The sequence below is a fragment of the Vigna unguiculata genome, chromosome 10 (genome assembly GCF_004118075.2).
Source record: "Vigna unguiculata cultivar IT97K-499-35 chromosome 10, ASM411807v1, whole genome shotgun sequence".
NCBI lineage: Eukaryota > Viridiplantae > Streptophyta > Magnoliopsida > Fabales > Fabaceae > Vigna > Vigna unguiculata.
The window spans coordinates 37140452-37157455 of NC_040288.1; the positions used below are offsets into that span (position 1 = coordinate 37140452).

The 17004-nt window shown below is 29.5% G+C and overlaps 2 protein-coding genes across 5 annotated transcripts; one reads left to right on the forward strand and one right to left on the reverse strand.

Moving 5' to 3' along the window:
• The first annotated feature begins 8426 nt into the window (after positions 1-8426).
• Positions 8427-10453, forward strand: LOC114167657 (RNA-binding protein 38-like). 3 transcript variants are annotated; one of them, XM_028052771.1, is made up of 6 exons: positions 8427-8867; positions 8993-9125; positions 9250-9403; positions 9496-9535; positions 9665-9911; positions 10206-10453. In XM_028052771.1, exons 1-6 carry the CDS (start codon positions 8682-8684, stop codon positions 10322-10324), a joined length of 879 nt encoding a protein of 292 aa, XP_027908572.1. In that variant the 5' UTR covers positions 8427-8681; the 3' UTR covers positions 10325-10453. The 3 variants fall into 3 exon arrangements, with proteins under 3 accessions (XP_027908572.1, XP_027908573.1, XP_027908574.1); XM_028052772.1 differs by having other exon boundaries at positions 9499-9535; XM_028052773.1 differs by having other exon boundaries at positions 10172-10271.
• A 1179-nt stretch (positions 10454-11632) lies between these two features.
• Positions 11633-16117, reverse strand: LOC114167381 (granule-bound starch synthase 1, chloroplastic/amyloplastic-like). 2 transcript variants are annotated; one of them, XM_028052464.1, is made up of 14 exons: positions 15844-16117; positions 15220-15582; positions 15057-15137; positions 14887-14985; positions 14723-14812; positions 14260-14323; positions 14071-14171; positions 13873-13982; positions 13538-13787; positions 13273-13449; positions 12965-13156; positions 12774-12860; positions 12554-12682; positions 11633-11993 (listed from the first exon to the last, which is right to left on the reverse strand). In XM_028052464.1, exons 2-14 carry the CDS (start codon positions 15571-15573, stop codon positions 11874-11876), a joined length of 1854 nt encoding a protein of 617 aa, XP_027908265.1. In that variant the 5' UTR covers positions 15574-15582; positions 15844-16117; the 3' UTR covers positions 11633-11873. The 2 variants fall into 2 exon arrangements, with proteins under 2 accessions (XP_027908265.1, XP_027908264.1); XM_028052463.1 differs by having other exon boundaries at positions 15220-15587; positions 15844-16115.
• Positions 16118-17004: the final 887 nt, after the last annotated feature.

A 17004-nucleotide genomic window follows, 5' to 3' on the forward strand; every position in this document is an offset into this window, starting at 1 on the left:
TGACAATATTTTATAATTTTTTATGTTGATAACTTTAATACATATAATTTTAATTTGGATTCACACAATAACAATTATAAATTTATCACAATTTTTAGAATAACTATACACTTTGTAAACTATATATATTATATATCGTATCCTATTATTTTAAAAAAAAACATATCAATATATCAGATATATATTGCATTCGATACACCTATCGTATCCGTACATCAAACTTCTTCACTCAATTTAAATTCATTCCTCGACACAATTTAGTAATTTGAAAGTTGAAAAAATTTACCTCATTAGAAATTAAACCTAGAGATATTTGGTCTTGTACTTTATACTTTTTATGATCAGAAATGGTGATTGTGGTCAATGGTACATTCCTCTTGTGGTTCATATCCAGCTTACGTTTGCTTTATAGAAAGGGGACCCACTTTTGACCAGCTGCCATGAAAAGAAGAGTGGGTGGTGCTCTAAAAGTCGATGAATATGTAAAAAATGTAATCAATATGGATTCATTTTCATTCATGGGTTGTTATTTATTCTTTTCACCTTTGCTTTACAAAAGGGGACCCATTTTTCACCGACGGACCAAAAAATATAAGAGATTGGTGTAACGGATTTAATATTAAAATGGGATTTTAACATTTCATAAGTAAAATGACTAATTTTATCAAGGGTTGATTTTATCTGTAAAAATAAATTAAGTCGATCATATATCTAACTCTATCTGAGTCAAGACTCAAAGCATTTTGAATATATTTATGAACAGTTTTAGGGTTTGTCTTAGTCTTGAGACTACTTATAATATTATTATTGCAAGTCTCGGAATTTTTTTTAGTACACGAGTTTTTATTATATGGATCATTTTCACATTACTATTTATGATAACTTTATCTAATTCAAATAAAAAAAAATGAACTAAATTGTGTCACTTAAAATATTTTGATAATGTTTAGGGAAAATTCTCGTGTGGTTATTTTGGCAGGAGTTGGAAGAAGCTTGGTTAAGGATATGGTGGGTAGGATAAGGGATTACGATTGATGATGAAAGGTTAACAACATTGATTTTCGGAGTCAAAATCAGACTCTTTGGCGACCAAACTCGACTTGGCACTGTCTCACCAAATAGGCATTGCACTGTATACTTGTCTATTATAATACCACCACTTGCATGGAATTCCAAACACACATGTTTTTGCCTTTTCTCTTTGTTATTGAATGTTGCTATAAAAAAAAAAAAAAACTAATTTTCTTAGTTATGAGATCATTTAGAGTTCTATTGTTCAAAATGATGATCAAGGATTTATATATAAATATCTAATCCGGTATATATTGAATGAGATAATTATTAGTGATCTGAGTTACAGTCTCACAATTTAATAAATATGAAAAAGTTAAATATTATATAAGGATGAAAATCCATAAATTCCTTATATTAAAGTTTCAGGTTAAAGTTTTCTTGATTTCTTATGTGATTTTGTCTCAAGTCTCATATATTGTTGTTTTTTCTTGATGTATTTCTCTTGAAAGACGCATTAGTGTTGTCAGAGTAAAAATTTGTTTTGGTGACCGATGAAATATAATACGAGTGAAGAATCAGGAGTGATAAGGTAGCCTAGTAATTAGAAGGAAGGGAAGAGAGGGAAAGATCATGGGTTCAACCTCTCCCGCTAACAATTTGGAGAAATAAAGTTGGTTTGATGAAATTTAGAAAGGAGGATAAAAGAGGTTGTGAATTCAACTCTCTCCACTAAAAAAACCAACAACTTATCAAAATCGAGTGAAGAATCCTATATATCATATATTTATTAAGACTTATAAATTTGGTGTCGAAATTTTGCTTAAAAATTCCAACCAGTTCCTAAACTTGAAGTTAATAACATAACCATGTTTTACATGATCCTTTCATCTTTTTCCCATTTAGCGTTGTGACACCCCTACAACTTTCGGTGATACTTGATTACGATTTGAAACTTGGGTTATAATGATGAAGTACGTTATTAAAACAACTCTTAGAATCATATGAATAAAACCTTTATTCTTTACCTCTATAGGACTACACGGCTGAGGTAGATCATTTGGTTTATGTTCATAACTTTAGACCAACTTTTCAATAAATGACGAAAATGTTACAGACACCACAACTCCAACACACTTTATGCAAAAAGGTGTAATTTATATGGCTTTTGGTCATGTCGTTAAAGTTCTCCCAATAATTAATTAGTTAATTAATTATAAGCAATTTTTTTTGGGGTGGTCCAATATTAAAAGTCTAAGATTATATACAACACATGATTCCCGATTAATCTAAAGTGTCCTATAAATGACACTCAATAACGGCTTTAAAATGATGGAGAATTGAAGGAACTTTAATTTCTCTCTTATCATTGAATTCGCAACATTATTACCTCACCATGTGGGCTAACTTTTTGTAACGGTTTCAATTGTTGCGAATGTAAAAGATGGTTGTTTGCTAGTGTGTGTTGTTTTTAACTTGACTCTCAATAATTTGTTTTCAATAATAAACCTTTTTGGAAAAATAATTTTGTGGATTATCTATTCATATTTATATTGATAATGAAGTTTAAATTTACATTTATATGTGAGGTACGTATGAGCGTGATTTTTATTATTATAGGAAAAAATTCTATGGAAAATGGTGGTTCAATTCTATATTATTAATAAGAAGTTTCAATACATGGGTGAATCAAGTAAATCAATGAGAAGTCTTTGACCTATTGAAAATATGAGTCTAAGTGATATAAAAAAATAAAAAAATTCAGAGATAGAATAATGATAGTGATAATTCAAGTTAGAATTCTTTTGAAATTTTAATAAGTCGTTGTTTAATTTTAAAATTATTTCTTTAATTAATTAAAATTAATAAAAGAAATAGGAATGGTTAAATAATATATATATATATACATATATATATATATATATTAATTTAAATTCAAATTTATATTTAATTTTTTCTATTTTATATTTTTAGTTTCAATATATATATATATATTATGTTTAATGTTCAATTCATTTCTTTAACTTTTTTTTTATGTTATGACAAACTAGTAACTAGTATTTAATTTGTGTACTATTAGATATTGGCTCCTGTGCTTTACGTATTTTAGAATTTTGTTTATTCAAATATATTATTATACTATTTTATATATATATATATATATATATATATATATATATATATGGTAAATAAGAAAGTTACTCCTCAACTGCGTGGTGTATATGGACAGGAAAGTTTTTTATTACCTAATTTCCTTTTTTTAAATGTGAATTAAAAACATTATTATTAATTTGTTTTTTTTACATAAATCGAAGAAAAAGTGTTTATTGCACAATTTATAAATATTAAAAACAAGATAACAATTTTATAATTAAAAAGTAAAACCAGGAAATAAAATCATGGAACAAAAATACAAGCAAACATCTATTGTCTTCCTTTTATTTTCTTTTTCACACAAAAAATTAAAAAAAAAATATCATTTTCAATTTCTTTCTTTTCTTCAACATTTTCTCTTAAATGAATCATTCATTATGGCTAAATATTTTTAAGTAATTGCTTCCTACACCCCATCAAATTTCTCCCTCCACACCACCAAAAAACTTTTGGAAAATTTTGTCCAAAACAGAAGGGGTTGATTGTTTTCCGAAAATAAATTTTTGGAGTTATTTATAGTATTTAAAAAAATAATGGAAAGTGATCAGTTACAGAAAGAAATATGACAGAGTGCAAAAAGTAATAACCACGTTTTTGTTATCATAATATTTAATCAAAATGGGCTAGTCTTGATCGATGGCCTGATCTAAATGGGTAACTTCGGTCCTCTTAGGTTCTGGACTTTTTTTCTTCCTCCATTCCCATAACTTTTAGTTGCACCCCATAATTTCAAAGTGATCATTTAACTTTTAAATTATTAATTCTGAAAATCTTTTAAAACAAGTTTTTTAAATGTCCCGAATGATTTTCATAATAAAACTTTCAAAATAGGATTTACGGAACAAAATATTTTGAATAACTTTTCCAAAATATATGAAATATATTTTGAAACAAACAAGTTATACAAAACATACTTAATACGGAACAAGTTTTTAGGAACGATCAGAACAAATATTTTAAAACACATGGAAATGAAATTTAGAATGAGCTCACATATTAAGCTTCTATTTACTTTACGTTCTAGTTTATTCATTATGGCACGTAAGTTTGATATATTAAAAATAATTGATAATAAACGGAAAATTTTGAAACTTGGTAGTATAATATGTGATTTTTGTTTCGTTGAAAATATGTTGTGATGATTCCATTAAATGTTAAGGTATAAAAAATATAATATTTTTAATTTGATTTGATATATGGATAATTAAGATTAAACTATTTATGAATAACATGAGTATACCTTTAAATATGTATAATTTGTAACCTAACTGGTGTACCTATCACTCTAATAAATAAAAGAACATTTAGCTTTGTAAGAGAAAAAATTGGTAGATAGTTAAATTTATATTATGTATAATTTTATAGTTCTTAAGAATCAAGGACAACGGAGTAGAGATGGCAAATAAACCCGTGCCCGTGGGTATCATCCGAACCCGTCCCCGTTTTGACGGGAATCCCCGCTTTGACTGGGTATGGGTATGGGTATGGGTAATACCCGAAATTTTCAACTGGGGATGGGGATGGGGATATATATATACCCGCCCAAATACCCGTCCCCGCTTAAATTACTAAACTATTTATAATTTATTAAATAATCTAAAAAATATATATAAATAAATAATATATTTACACATAAAATATAATATAATATAATATAATATAATATAATATAATATAGTATATATACATATAAATAAAATATACTTTTATATATATATATATATATATATATATTTACACATATACATGTAATATAATATAATATAATATACATATACATATAATATATATACATAATAATATAATATAATATATATAATATATACGTATAAAACAAATTAATCATTTAACTAGTGAGATCTTTTATAAACAAATTTATAACATGACAAATTTATAAAAATTTAAAAGAAATATATATATATATATATATATATATATATATATATAAAAGCATAAAATATCTACGCATATACATATAATATATATACATAATAATATAATATATATTATTATATTTATATTATTATATAATATAATATAATATATACTTAAAATAAATATATATCTATAAATATATATATATATATATATATATATATATATATAAACATAAGATATCTACACATATAATATATATACATAGTAATAATAATATAATATATAATATAATATAATATATATAAATAATTATATATATATATATATATATATATATATATATATATATATATAAACATAAGATATCCACACATATAATATATATATACATAGTAATATAATATATAATATAATATAATATAATATATATATATATATATATATATATATATATATATATATATATATATATATATATAACATATTTCTCATTCTCTTTGTTTTTTGTTATACACTTTGTTTACTCTCTCAATTGTCTGGTTTGTTTTTCAAGATTTAATTTTGAAGGTAATTTTTCTTCTTCTTATTACATAATTTTTACTCTCTGTACATGGTTATGTTCAAATAGGTGTTCCTCAATTTCATTCTATGAAATAATTTTTAGGTTACACATTTGATTATCTTTATTTATTTATTTATTTTCATGAAAATGTTTGACTCTTATTTTGTAGCTCTTCTTTTTGTTACTTTGGTTATACACTTTTTTACTCTCTTTTAATTGTTTGGCTTGTTCTTTAAGGTTTAAGCAGATCTTCAAGGTACTTTTCCTTTATCATAATCTTAATTATACATTTTTTTTCCGTTATGTTATGTTCAAATGGATATTCTCAAATTTGGGTCACACATTTAATTATCTTTACTCCTTTATGATAATTTTATTTATTATTTATTTTTTGTTTCATGATAATGTTTAATTATTTACTATAGAGGCTTTGATGTGTACAAGAAGTTGGATATGGAACTCAAACCATCTAGGTAAGTTACTCAAATTTATTAATATTTTTTGTTAGTATTTTTTGTGAATTCTCATCTAATATTCTACATTTGGTGTTTGTAGGTGTTAAAAAATTAAAAGGAAAAGATGTTCTCATGAGTGAAAATGAATCTGATGAAGAAGGTACATTATATTCTAGTAATTAAAATTTTCAATTTCAATTATTATATCATATCTAATTTTTCATTTTTTGTCTATGTGTAGGTGGATCGAATGCAAATGAAACCACTGATCATTTGTAAAATTAATAAATATTTTGGTTATTATAAAATTTTAGTAATGTGTAATTTTTTAGCTTTTATATAATTATTTGAATTTTATTTAGTTGTTATTTGATACTTTAATTTGAGATTTATACTATTATAATATTTTTCTTAATATTTGACATCATGAAAATCAAAAAGAGTATGTTATTTTAATATTGAATATTTTGATAGTATCATGATTCCGTTGGTGTGATTTTTAAATTTTTTTTATAAAAAATATTTAATTGATATATGGAACAATAAAAAAATGGGTATGGGTATGGGTATAAGAAAATACCCGTTACCCGGTGGGGATGGGGATGAGTCAAAAGTTGTATACCCGTTGGGTTTGGGGATGGGGATGGGGATGAATTTTTATTATGGGGATGGGGATGGGATCATGATACCCGTACCCGCCCCGTCCCGTTGCCATCCCTACAACGGAGGGCATCTGACCACTCCTATGAGTTATTTTTTTATGCAATAAGTATAAGGCTTGAGAAATTACTAATATATATGTGAAAATATAGAACTTTAAAAGTATAAAGAAAATCATGGATAATTTTTTTTAATAATATCTTAATTGAACATATAAATTGTATTTATTATTTAAGTAAATGTTCATTGAAAATGTTTTACTAAGTAAAGTTTATGTTGGAGTAATAAGGTGATTTAGTGATTAGATAAAATACTTTATATAAGATAATATTTTTGTTTTGAAATGGCGGTGTTGCTTTGAAATTGTATCTTTAGTTATCATAAATAAATATATACATAACAAAGTCTCTAACTCATAATAATAATTGTTGGAAGTTTCACATTGATTAGAGATAAGATAATTTCATACTATGTAGATCACCTTACAAGTCGGTTTTATGGGATTGAGTCTATCATAACAAGATTTTTTGGACATTCTTTTTCACCCGCTAATAATAGACCACTCATTTCTAAACCTACGCACAAGATGTATATACCTCGGTGTGAGAGAGTGTGTTGGAAGTACAATATTGACTAAAGATAAGACAATTTTATATTATACAAGTGAGGTGCAAATCTCACTTTACAAGCCAATTTGTGGGACTGAATTAAATTTAAAATCTATTTTTAACAATAATAATTTATAATAAAATATATAATATATAATATATGTTATAATATATATATATATATATATATATATATATATATATAATATAATATAATTATATTATAAAGGATATTTTTTTAAAATGGGGTGCTTTCTTTTAATGTTAATAATTTTTGTCAGTAAGTTTGGAGAAATAAGATTGGTATGGATTTAAAAAAAAAAGGGTGAGTATACAATAATAAAAATCTTAAATTTATATTCAAATATAAAATACGTGAAATAAGATGATATTTTTGTTTTGAAATGGATTGTTGTTTTGAATTTTGTATTTTCGATTATGCGTAAATAAATATATACATAAGAAAGTCTCTTAACTAATAATATATATATATATATATATATATATATATATATATATATATATATTGTAAAGGATATTTTTTTAATGGAGTTTTATTTTTTGTAATGTTAATAAATTCTTACAGTTAAGCAACTTCGAGAAAAAAAAGAAAAAAGATAGATTGCAAATAATGAAGAGTGGGGGAGGGTGGTTTTAGGTGTATGAAGAGTTGGGTTCAGGTATTAACAGATAAAAATAAATTAAGAGCCAAATTAGATTCTAGAATTTAATTTTAGTCTCTTATTTTTGTTATCCTTTTTTTTATAGAATTTAAATGCCTCAACTCCAGCTACCAAGAGTTAAGGAGGTTAGAGACGCAAATACACATAAAGTTAAGACATTTAAACTGAGTAGGAAAAAAAAAAGATAAACAAAAAATCAGTTATTTATTACAAAAAAATGACTTGATATGAAAATTATCGTATCATGTCCATAAGGCACACACATAAGGGAAAGTTGAATCCAACGAAGCAGAAGTCCTGTGCTCTCAAAATGACACATTTTCATGAATGAAACAGCACATGAAAAACGGTGATACAGTAAAAAAAGGTTGGTTTTCTTATTTATTTCAATATTATGTTCCATCTTCTATATAACTTGTGTTGCAACGATTATATTTTATTATCTGATTTTTGTTTCCTTACTCTTCCTTTCCCCTGAGGAATTGAAGTTGTAAAAGTGGTGGTTGTGACCTTATTACAAATATAATCTGTGCATCAAAAGTGCATGCATGCTTTCAATTTTTTACTGATAATTCATTTGAGGTCATCTTCATAAGAACATTTGCCATTCGAATTTGGAAATTTGAGGTTGTATATCATTTTGAAATACACTTAGTATCTCCATAAAGCAATGGGTGGTGGTAACATCAATTCAAGTGAACACATTGATACAACTTCTACCAAAATCTTTGTTGGAGGTTTAGCTTGGGAGACTCAGAGGGACACAGTGAGAAGGTATTTTGAGCAGTTCGGAGAGATTTTAGAGGCTGTTGTTATCACAGATAAGAACACTGGAAGATCCAAGGGTTATGGTTTTGTAAGCCCCATTTTCCCCTTTTGATTCTCATGTCTCTTTTTTCTCCATTTCAATTTCTACGTGGTTTTAAACAATGAGTTTTTGTTTTTGTTTTTGTTTTTGTTTTTGTTTTTTCATCATCATAGATCACATTCAAGGATCCTGAGGTAGCATTGAAAGCAGTTCGAAACCCATATCCAATAATTGATGGACGGAAGACAAATTGCAATATTGCATCTATTGGTGCAAACAAGAATCGCAGACAGGCTCCACAGCGTGGTCTCAATCTGTCCATTTTCCTTTAACTTTTCCTTTCAATCTTTACTATTAAGTGTTAAACATCACTAGTTGTTTATGCTCAAAAGAAAAATAATTGAGAAATAACTTCACATGGTGGGTGCAGGTTGGTTTAGAGAAGCACCTGGTTTATTGGCTTCACCTGTTTATCATGACCCTTTCTCTGTTTATCATGACCCTTTCTCTGTTTATCATGACCCTTTCTCTGCATTTTTCCATCAAAATAATGGGCAATACACATTTCCTAACTCAACTTTTGGGTAGAACTTTTGGTTATTTTTCTATTTTGAAGCTCTATTTTCTCTCTTTTTATTTCTCCATTCTTTTTGATTTTGCTTCTTTGCTTTTTTAGCAGATATATTCAACCTTCACATGACATGATGTACCCCATGGTAGGTGTTCGTGCAATAGATGTTTCACACATAATATAACTCGTACCAATAATAATTTCTGAATGATTGATTATGCACATGTAACTTCTTCAATAACTTTGGCATACTTTTGTCTGCACAATTTTGTAGAACTGTTATGGAGTACTTGGAGGGCAACAGTTCTCAACTTACTACCCCTACATTGGGCCACCTGAACCTATAGGATTGGTCCATAACACTTATCCTTTTTCTGCTCAGCATGCACACAATATCGAAGCTCAAGGTTTTGGATTCCATTATCCCCAAATGATGCATTCTCCAGTTATTCCTAGGCACTATGGGTCACCTGGTATCCTTAGATATCCTTCTTCAATGGAAAGACCAACTATTAGTACAGGTAAGGTAAAAAAACATAGGGTTAAGTATGGTTTTAGTTTGTAAACTTTGACACAAAATTGAAAATTCGTCCGTATTTCAAACTTTGGTACATTATTCAATTTTAAAGTTTTAAAACAAAAAAGTTTGAGAATAAAACTGTATCAAAGTTTGAAATAGGATCAAATTTCAATTCCGTCTTCAAGCTTAGCAACTATAAACATATTTAACTCAAAAACATATTATGTTATTGATATTGTCTTTTGGGTGCTTAAATTTAAGCAAGATTGCATTAAAAGGAAGAATCATGTAACAGTTACCAGAACTACCAGAACTACAACAAAAAGAGAGACACCAAGAACAATTGCGGATGCTTCACAAACCAGTGAAATAACTTCTGAACAACATTCTTCAGCTGAATCTTCACATAAATAATCAAATGATGCCTTGAAAGCGTAATTACAGAAGAGGCAAAGATACATGTATGTACCAAGAGAAATAATCCAATAACTCAAACGAAAGGGTTTATTCAAGGAATGAATAAATGATGTACTTTATGCTAAGTTTGTCCACTAATTGACTTAACTAATTCTTCCTTCATGTTCTCAATATTGAAGACTTGTACTCTTCCTAATAGACTAATTTTCTAAATGTTAATGTTTCAGTGTAAGTAGCTTCAACAATGACACTTTCTTAATATGAAACGGTAAAGGGTTCTTAAGATTTTATTTATCAGCAATAAAAGATATAGAAAATATAGAATACATTTCGAAAAACCCTTTTACCTACTTAGATCTACATAAAAGTTAAGGTTCACATTGAATATGAATAGGGGAAAAAACGGGTTCATAAGATGATTTTGACATATTTAAACATTTTTGAAGGAACAATGTTAATGCTTGTTACAGATAAATCATTATGAGAGGCTTTACAAAACAACATACTTTTTTCCTTTTCGAGTTTTTTTAAGGAATTGCTATCAACTGTAATTATCAACGATTTGAAAGTATAAACTTTCTCTTAAAAGACTAATGCGACAACCGGTGAAAAGATAATAATACCAGCTATTTTTCTGCATGCTTTTGTTATTTTATATTTTCTTTTTGAAAATTATGCACATGTAAAAAGGGTGGAATTGGACGGAGTTTAAATTCTCTATTGACTTTTCTGGTGTTGTTCTCTGTTGAGCATTAAAAATATATTGTATTGATATTTTAAATATCTTTTTAATATATTTCAAAATGTCAAAATTAATAGTAATCAGTATATTGTGAAAACACACTAGAGGAACAACACAAAAATACTCAACAGAAAGTCCAAATTCAATTGAACGGGAAACCAATGTTTTGATTGGTACCACTATTTTAAGGAAATAATTATTTCTTTTAAAATTACATTAACTATTAAAAAAATGTCAACTACTTAGACAGTCCTAATAAGTTTAACTATTTAGTATTTATATGTATAATGTTTTCATTTTCTACAGTTCATTGTGTTAAAGTTGAGCTTAATATAAAGTAATTTGCAATAACACACTAACAAATTAGTTTATAGTAAAAATTAGTGTAAAATCTTCAGTGTTAGTTTATTCTTAATTAAACGTGTCTTTAACTACCAACATTATATTGTAAAATATTATAACAGCCATGACATTTTTATGCTGTAAAATTACATTTTACAAAAATAAACGCACCTGTTGAAGCCAAAATACAATAATAAGCCTAAGTTAGCCAGTATCATATCTAGACAGCTAAGAAACGCTTTAATTTATGCATGCTAATCTTGAAGACATACTCTTATAAATAAAGTCGAAAACACTGATCCGAACAGTGTAATCACCGAGTCCATGTACATTAATTTCTATCATATATTTTGAAGAAAACAAAAATATGGAAGTAGGATAGAAGCACAATAAGAATCAAGGGGCTTAGGGAACTTCATGAGACTCACTAAAAGAGGCTTCCTTCACATATATGTTCTTATTTTATGGAGTTGCCACGTTTTCCTTTGCCTGTGGAGCAATTTCTTCTCCATCCTCAGATCCAGGTTCACTACCAGGAACTCCCAAGCTTAGCAGCACTTCCTCCCACTTCTTCGCAGGTCCCTATTTCCAAAACAGATTTACCAAGATTAAATTGAGAAATATAGTATGATAAGTATTAGAAGTGAACTTTAAGCATAACTCAACCCTACAAAACCAACTTGTAAGGTGAGGTTTGCACCGACTTATATATTGTGAATTGGTCTTATCTCTAGTTGACGTGAGACTTCCAACAATAAGTTTATCTTTTTTAATGCTTATTATGATTTTTTGTGGTTGAATGTGTGAAAATTATTTGAGAATAAAGACAATGCACTTGATAGTGATGTCTAATATGAACTTATTTGGAAAGACTATGCAAACTAGTCTGTGCTTGACCACTAAACTTTTTTTTATCCACAAATGTTAGTTGTTAGTTTTTTGTTAGCAGGGAAGTTGAACCCATGACTTCTCTCATCCAAATCCATCAAATCAATGTATTTCTCTAAATTGTTAGCAGAAGGGATCAAACTCATGACCTTTTCTTCCCTTCCCTTTCATCTAACCACTAAGTCACCTTACCACTCTCAATCATTAGACTTAATCTATAGAAGTACCACTAATATAGTTCTGCCCTCACTCACCTTCCATGAAAGATCTTGAGCCATGCAATTCTGGATCATTTCTGTGAAAGCTGGAGTTCCGTAGACTGCAAGGGCCCTTGTGACAGTCTTTGCTATAGCATCCACATCAGCAGCATCCACAGCTTCACACTAGACATTGAAAAATAGGATAATGGTTAGTGCTTAGAACTTCATGAACTAATGGCACACTTGCAGATTATGAACTGATGAAAGATATTACCTCTACATTGAAGGAACCCATCTGAAATCCTGTGAAGCCTTCTTTAACAGTGTCAACTAATCCACCGGTTGAGGCAACAATAGGTACCTAGCACAGTGAAAAGTAAAAGTTAAAGAAAAATGTAAAGTCTGGGAAATGTTACGGCTAGAAAGAACACTAGATATGAAGGATTGTCAAAGCAGGGATTATACTGTTCCATAGCGCATAGCTTGTAACTGAATGAGACCACAAGGCTCAAATCTGCTAGGAACCAATATAAAATCAGCACCAGCAATTATCATGTGGGCCAGGGGAACATTGAATTTTGCCACTCCTCTGGCCTTGTCAGGGTATGCAATTTCAAGTTCCTGAAGCTGTTTTTCCATTTGTTTTTTTCCTGTTCCCTAAGACAACAGCAAAAACACCCTTGAATGAGATTTCTTGTTTCTTTTCTTATGTTTGAAGGGTTAAGAAACTGTGTTTACTTTCTTTCTTTCTTTCATTTTGATTTTATACTTACTAGGGCTACCAGCTGAACATTCTCCTTGATAAATTGGGGAATGGCTTCTGCAAGAATATCTGAACCCTTTTGCTCTTCAAGCCTACCAATGAAACCAATGAGAGGAATATTTCTGTCCACCGGCAATCCAACTTCTGCTTGGAGGGCTTCTTTCAAAAGAGCCTTTGCTTCCAAAACCTAAGAAGGAGAATTTGTTATTTATTCATTTCTATTATGAGCCATGACACATTTAGAGATACTTTAACTCTTAAAAAAAGGTTCCTACTGTTGAAGCATCGTATTTGACGGCTATATACTTGTCACTGGATGGATTCCACTCCTGAACATCCATGCCATTCACAATTCCAATGAAACGATCTTCAATTTTGCGAAGGATGTTGTCCAGTTCCACACCTTTGTCTGGACCTGACAATAGTTCTTTAGCATAGTTTGGACTAACAGTTATCACAAACCATGATTCTATAATTCCAGCTTTCATCCAATTGATTTTCCTTCCAACCACTGGTTTAAGATGCCTGCAATATTAGAACAACATAAAGTGGTTAAATTTTTTAGTTGTCTGCAACGGTTACATTTCAGAACTTATTATGAGCAACATACCCATCAATAAAGTCAAAGGAGCTTTTAAATTGGTCAGGGAGGTTTAGAAGTGCATAGTCTGCGAATGCAAATCTTCCTTGGTAAGCAATGTTGTGGATACATAGAGCAACCTGGTAATAGCAACAACCATAAAGAAAATTTGAAGAACTTGTAAGTTGATCATGTATAGAATAACAAGCCAGTGTGATTTAGACCTACTCGAGCATTCTTATAGATGCCTACTGACTGGTACATAGATTTCAAGTAACAGGGGATAAGGGCGGTGTGCCAATCGTTGGCGATGAAAACTACATCTTCACCTGCAAAAGAAAAATTTAAACATCATGCACAAAAGATCCTATGTTGTTGTGAGCTTTGAAGAACTTCATTCATGAACTTAGTCCATACCATATGGTCCAGAGAAATATTTACTGGAATTGAGATTGAGAACTCTTGGTGCTTCCAAAGCTGCCTGGAGATTAATTCAAAGAGAAAAAACAAGGAAAGGGTAGACATTAGATGTATATGAGTTATTATAAAGAGCACATATCACTACTTTATCCATCATATAACTAACGCAACTCTGCAAGTAGCCTTCTTGCACTCAGAACTTCATATTACTACTTATAAACATGCTTCAAAGAGAATATTTACAGAGGCAAACTGCATGCATTTCTTATAATCAATTAAAATGTGCAATACCACCATTGAAATGATATGATGGATAACAGTGAAACCCCCCTCCCAAGTTAAAAACGTGTATCTCAGTTAAAAATAGTAGTTTTATTATAATCTTTTCTGGTTAGAAGTAATAGTTTTCTACTGAAAACATTATAGAAACTGCAAATATCGAAAGGATACGATATTGAACCTGGCAAAATAGACTAAAACGTAGTTGGTTGTCTTCATAATCATCTCCTGTAGTTGGTCCATAAAGTTTGGTTCCGGTTTTCCCCCAGACCTGGAAGTTCAGTCACTAGTAATAAATATCTGAAAGCAAAACAGTATCACAGAAAGGTTAAGAAATATTCCAACCTTTGCAAGAAACAAAGGGTGATCCACAAAGACACGATCAACTCCCCTCTTATAGCAATGGAAGTAGCGAACCTTTTCAGTTCTATCCCCTACTTTCAGCTGCAATAAGCAGATCCCAATTGGGTTAAAACCTCTTCCATCAATACAAAATTGAAAAGTCAAGAACACACCTCAACCACAACACTTGTATCCCAGGCATCTTTGTATTGGTCATAACGTGGAGCGATAGTCATAACTCGATGTCCATAACCCTAGAGAAGGACTAGTTAGAGGGAATCTTGCTGACAAGAACTTCAAATATGGCAATCAATAAAATAATAACATTAAGCTTACTGCTAATGCTGGTGGAAGACCTCCAAGAACATCTCCTAACCCACCAGTTTTGCTCCATGGACCCACCTCCGTTCCAACAAAAATCAAATTCATGCCACATATGATTACACCTTTAGGCTTGACATTCTTGCCTTGAAGTCCCTTCCTCTTAGCTTGTACTGAGTTGGTTTTGATTGGGGTCCTGTTAAGTAGCTCATCCACTGGGTTCAAAATTCTCAGTCCATTATGAGGATTGGTGTGCTTTAGAGATTTAAATCCCATTGCCACTGATTTAGACTCAAATGATGCAGTTGGTCCATGTTGGGCATGAGAATTTCCAGAGATCAAGTTACTTGAAGCAGTCAAAGTTGCCATTTTTGGTACCTACTCTGAACAAAAAAAAAGTTTCTTACTTCCTCAACTGAAATCATCTTGAAGCAACACATTTGTAATCAGTGTTACGAGTTCAAAGCTCTGAGCTTTTTCATATATTCAAGATGGTAGCATCATTGCAATGAAAAGGGAAACCATGTTTTTCAAAAAAACTGTCTTGAATTATTAAGAACAACAAACACTTCAGAAAATGGCACATTAAACCAGGACCACTGAAAAAGGGGAAGAAAATGAGAGAAGGAACCAACTAACCAGGCAATGAAGCACACACAGAGAGTTTGGGAGAGAGACCTGACTGAAGAAATTTGATGGAGTTTGAATGACCAAGTTGCAAGGTTAATCAGAAGGACAAAGCATTGGAATGAAAAATTATCAGTGAATTATTGATTTGCTTCAAAACACTGCACTGGGAATGCAACATTTGTAGTGTAGTAGATTCCACGTGGCAACCATAGATTGATTCTGTGTACCTGCATGGCTTGGACACCTCAAATGATATTAGAGGCTTGCAGAGTTTTTGAGATTTCAGAAATTTTGTGGGGGCATGATACTATGAATAATTGGAATATGCCCTCGAGTAGACAATGAAATCTTAAAAAAAATAAGAATTCTTTTCGTGGGTTTATCATTAATAACATTTTAGACAACCTTTTTTTCTTTTTGTTAATGATTTCACGGGTTAAATCACTAACTCGTCATGTTCGTTGTCATTTTCCAAGTTGTGGTTTGAGAGTTTGTGTCCGTCAGTGCATCATGTGCAGAAAAAAATGTGTGCAACAACGAATCGTAAATTTAGATTAACTCCATTTACATTTAAAATAACTTTTTACCTTGTCTTAATGAGTTACTGTGCATTTTTTTGTGTGTGAATTTATCAACTGCCTACTTTTTAATTGAGATAGGTAAATGAAAAGGTGATAAATAAATAAAAGGTTTCTTTGGATTTTAATTTGTTTATGGGAGGATGTAAAGTGATTCAATTTTTTTTCTTCGACGGTGGAGAGCAAAGCTAAGCTTGAACACGAGTTGTGAAAGAGACAAAGTGTGGTCGCAAAATAATAGAAACAAGAATAGCTAAGAGCCAATATTCAAGTGGGGAATATGTCTTATATGATAAAATGTTTTTTTTTTCCATCATACTATATATTTCAATTATCTAACTTTATTACTTTTATTTATAACCTATCTTTAATAAATATTTTTAGTTGAGACTTTTTCTTTAAATATGTTTTATTTTCATTCATGAAATTCAAAGAGGAAACCTTCTTTCAGAAAAAACAAAGTTATTTTTCCTTTTACATAAGCTTAATTTTACTTTGACCAATATTATGTTGACATACTCTATATGTTCTTCATTGGAATTGATGAAATGATAATAAAATAATAAATTTAAAAATGTATTGATCTATAATA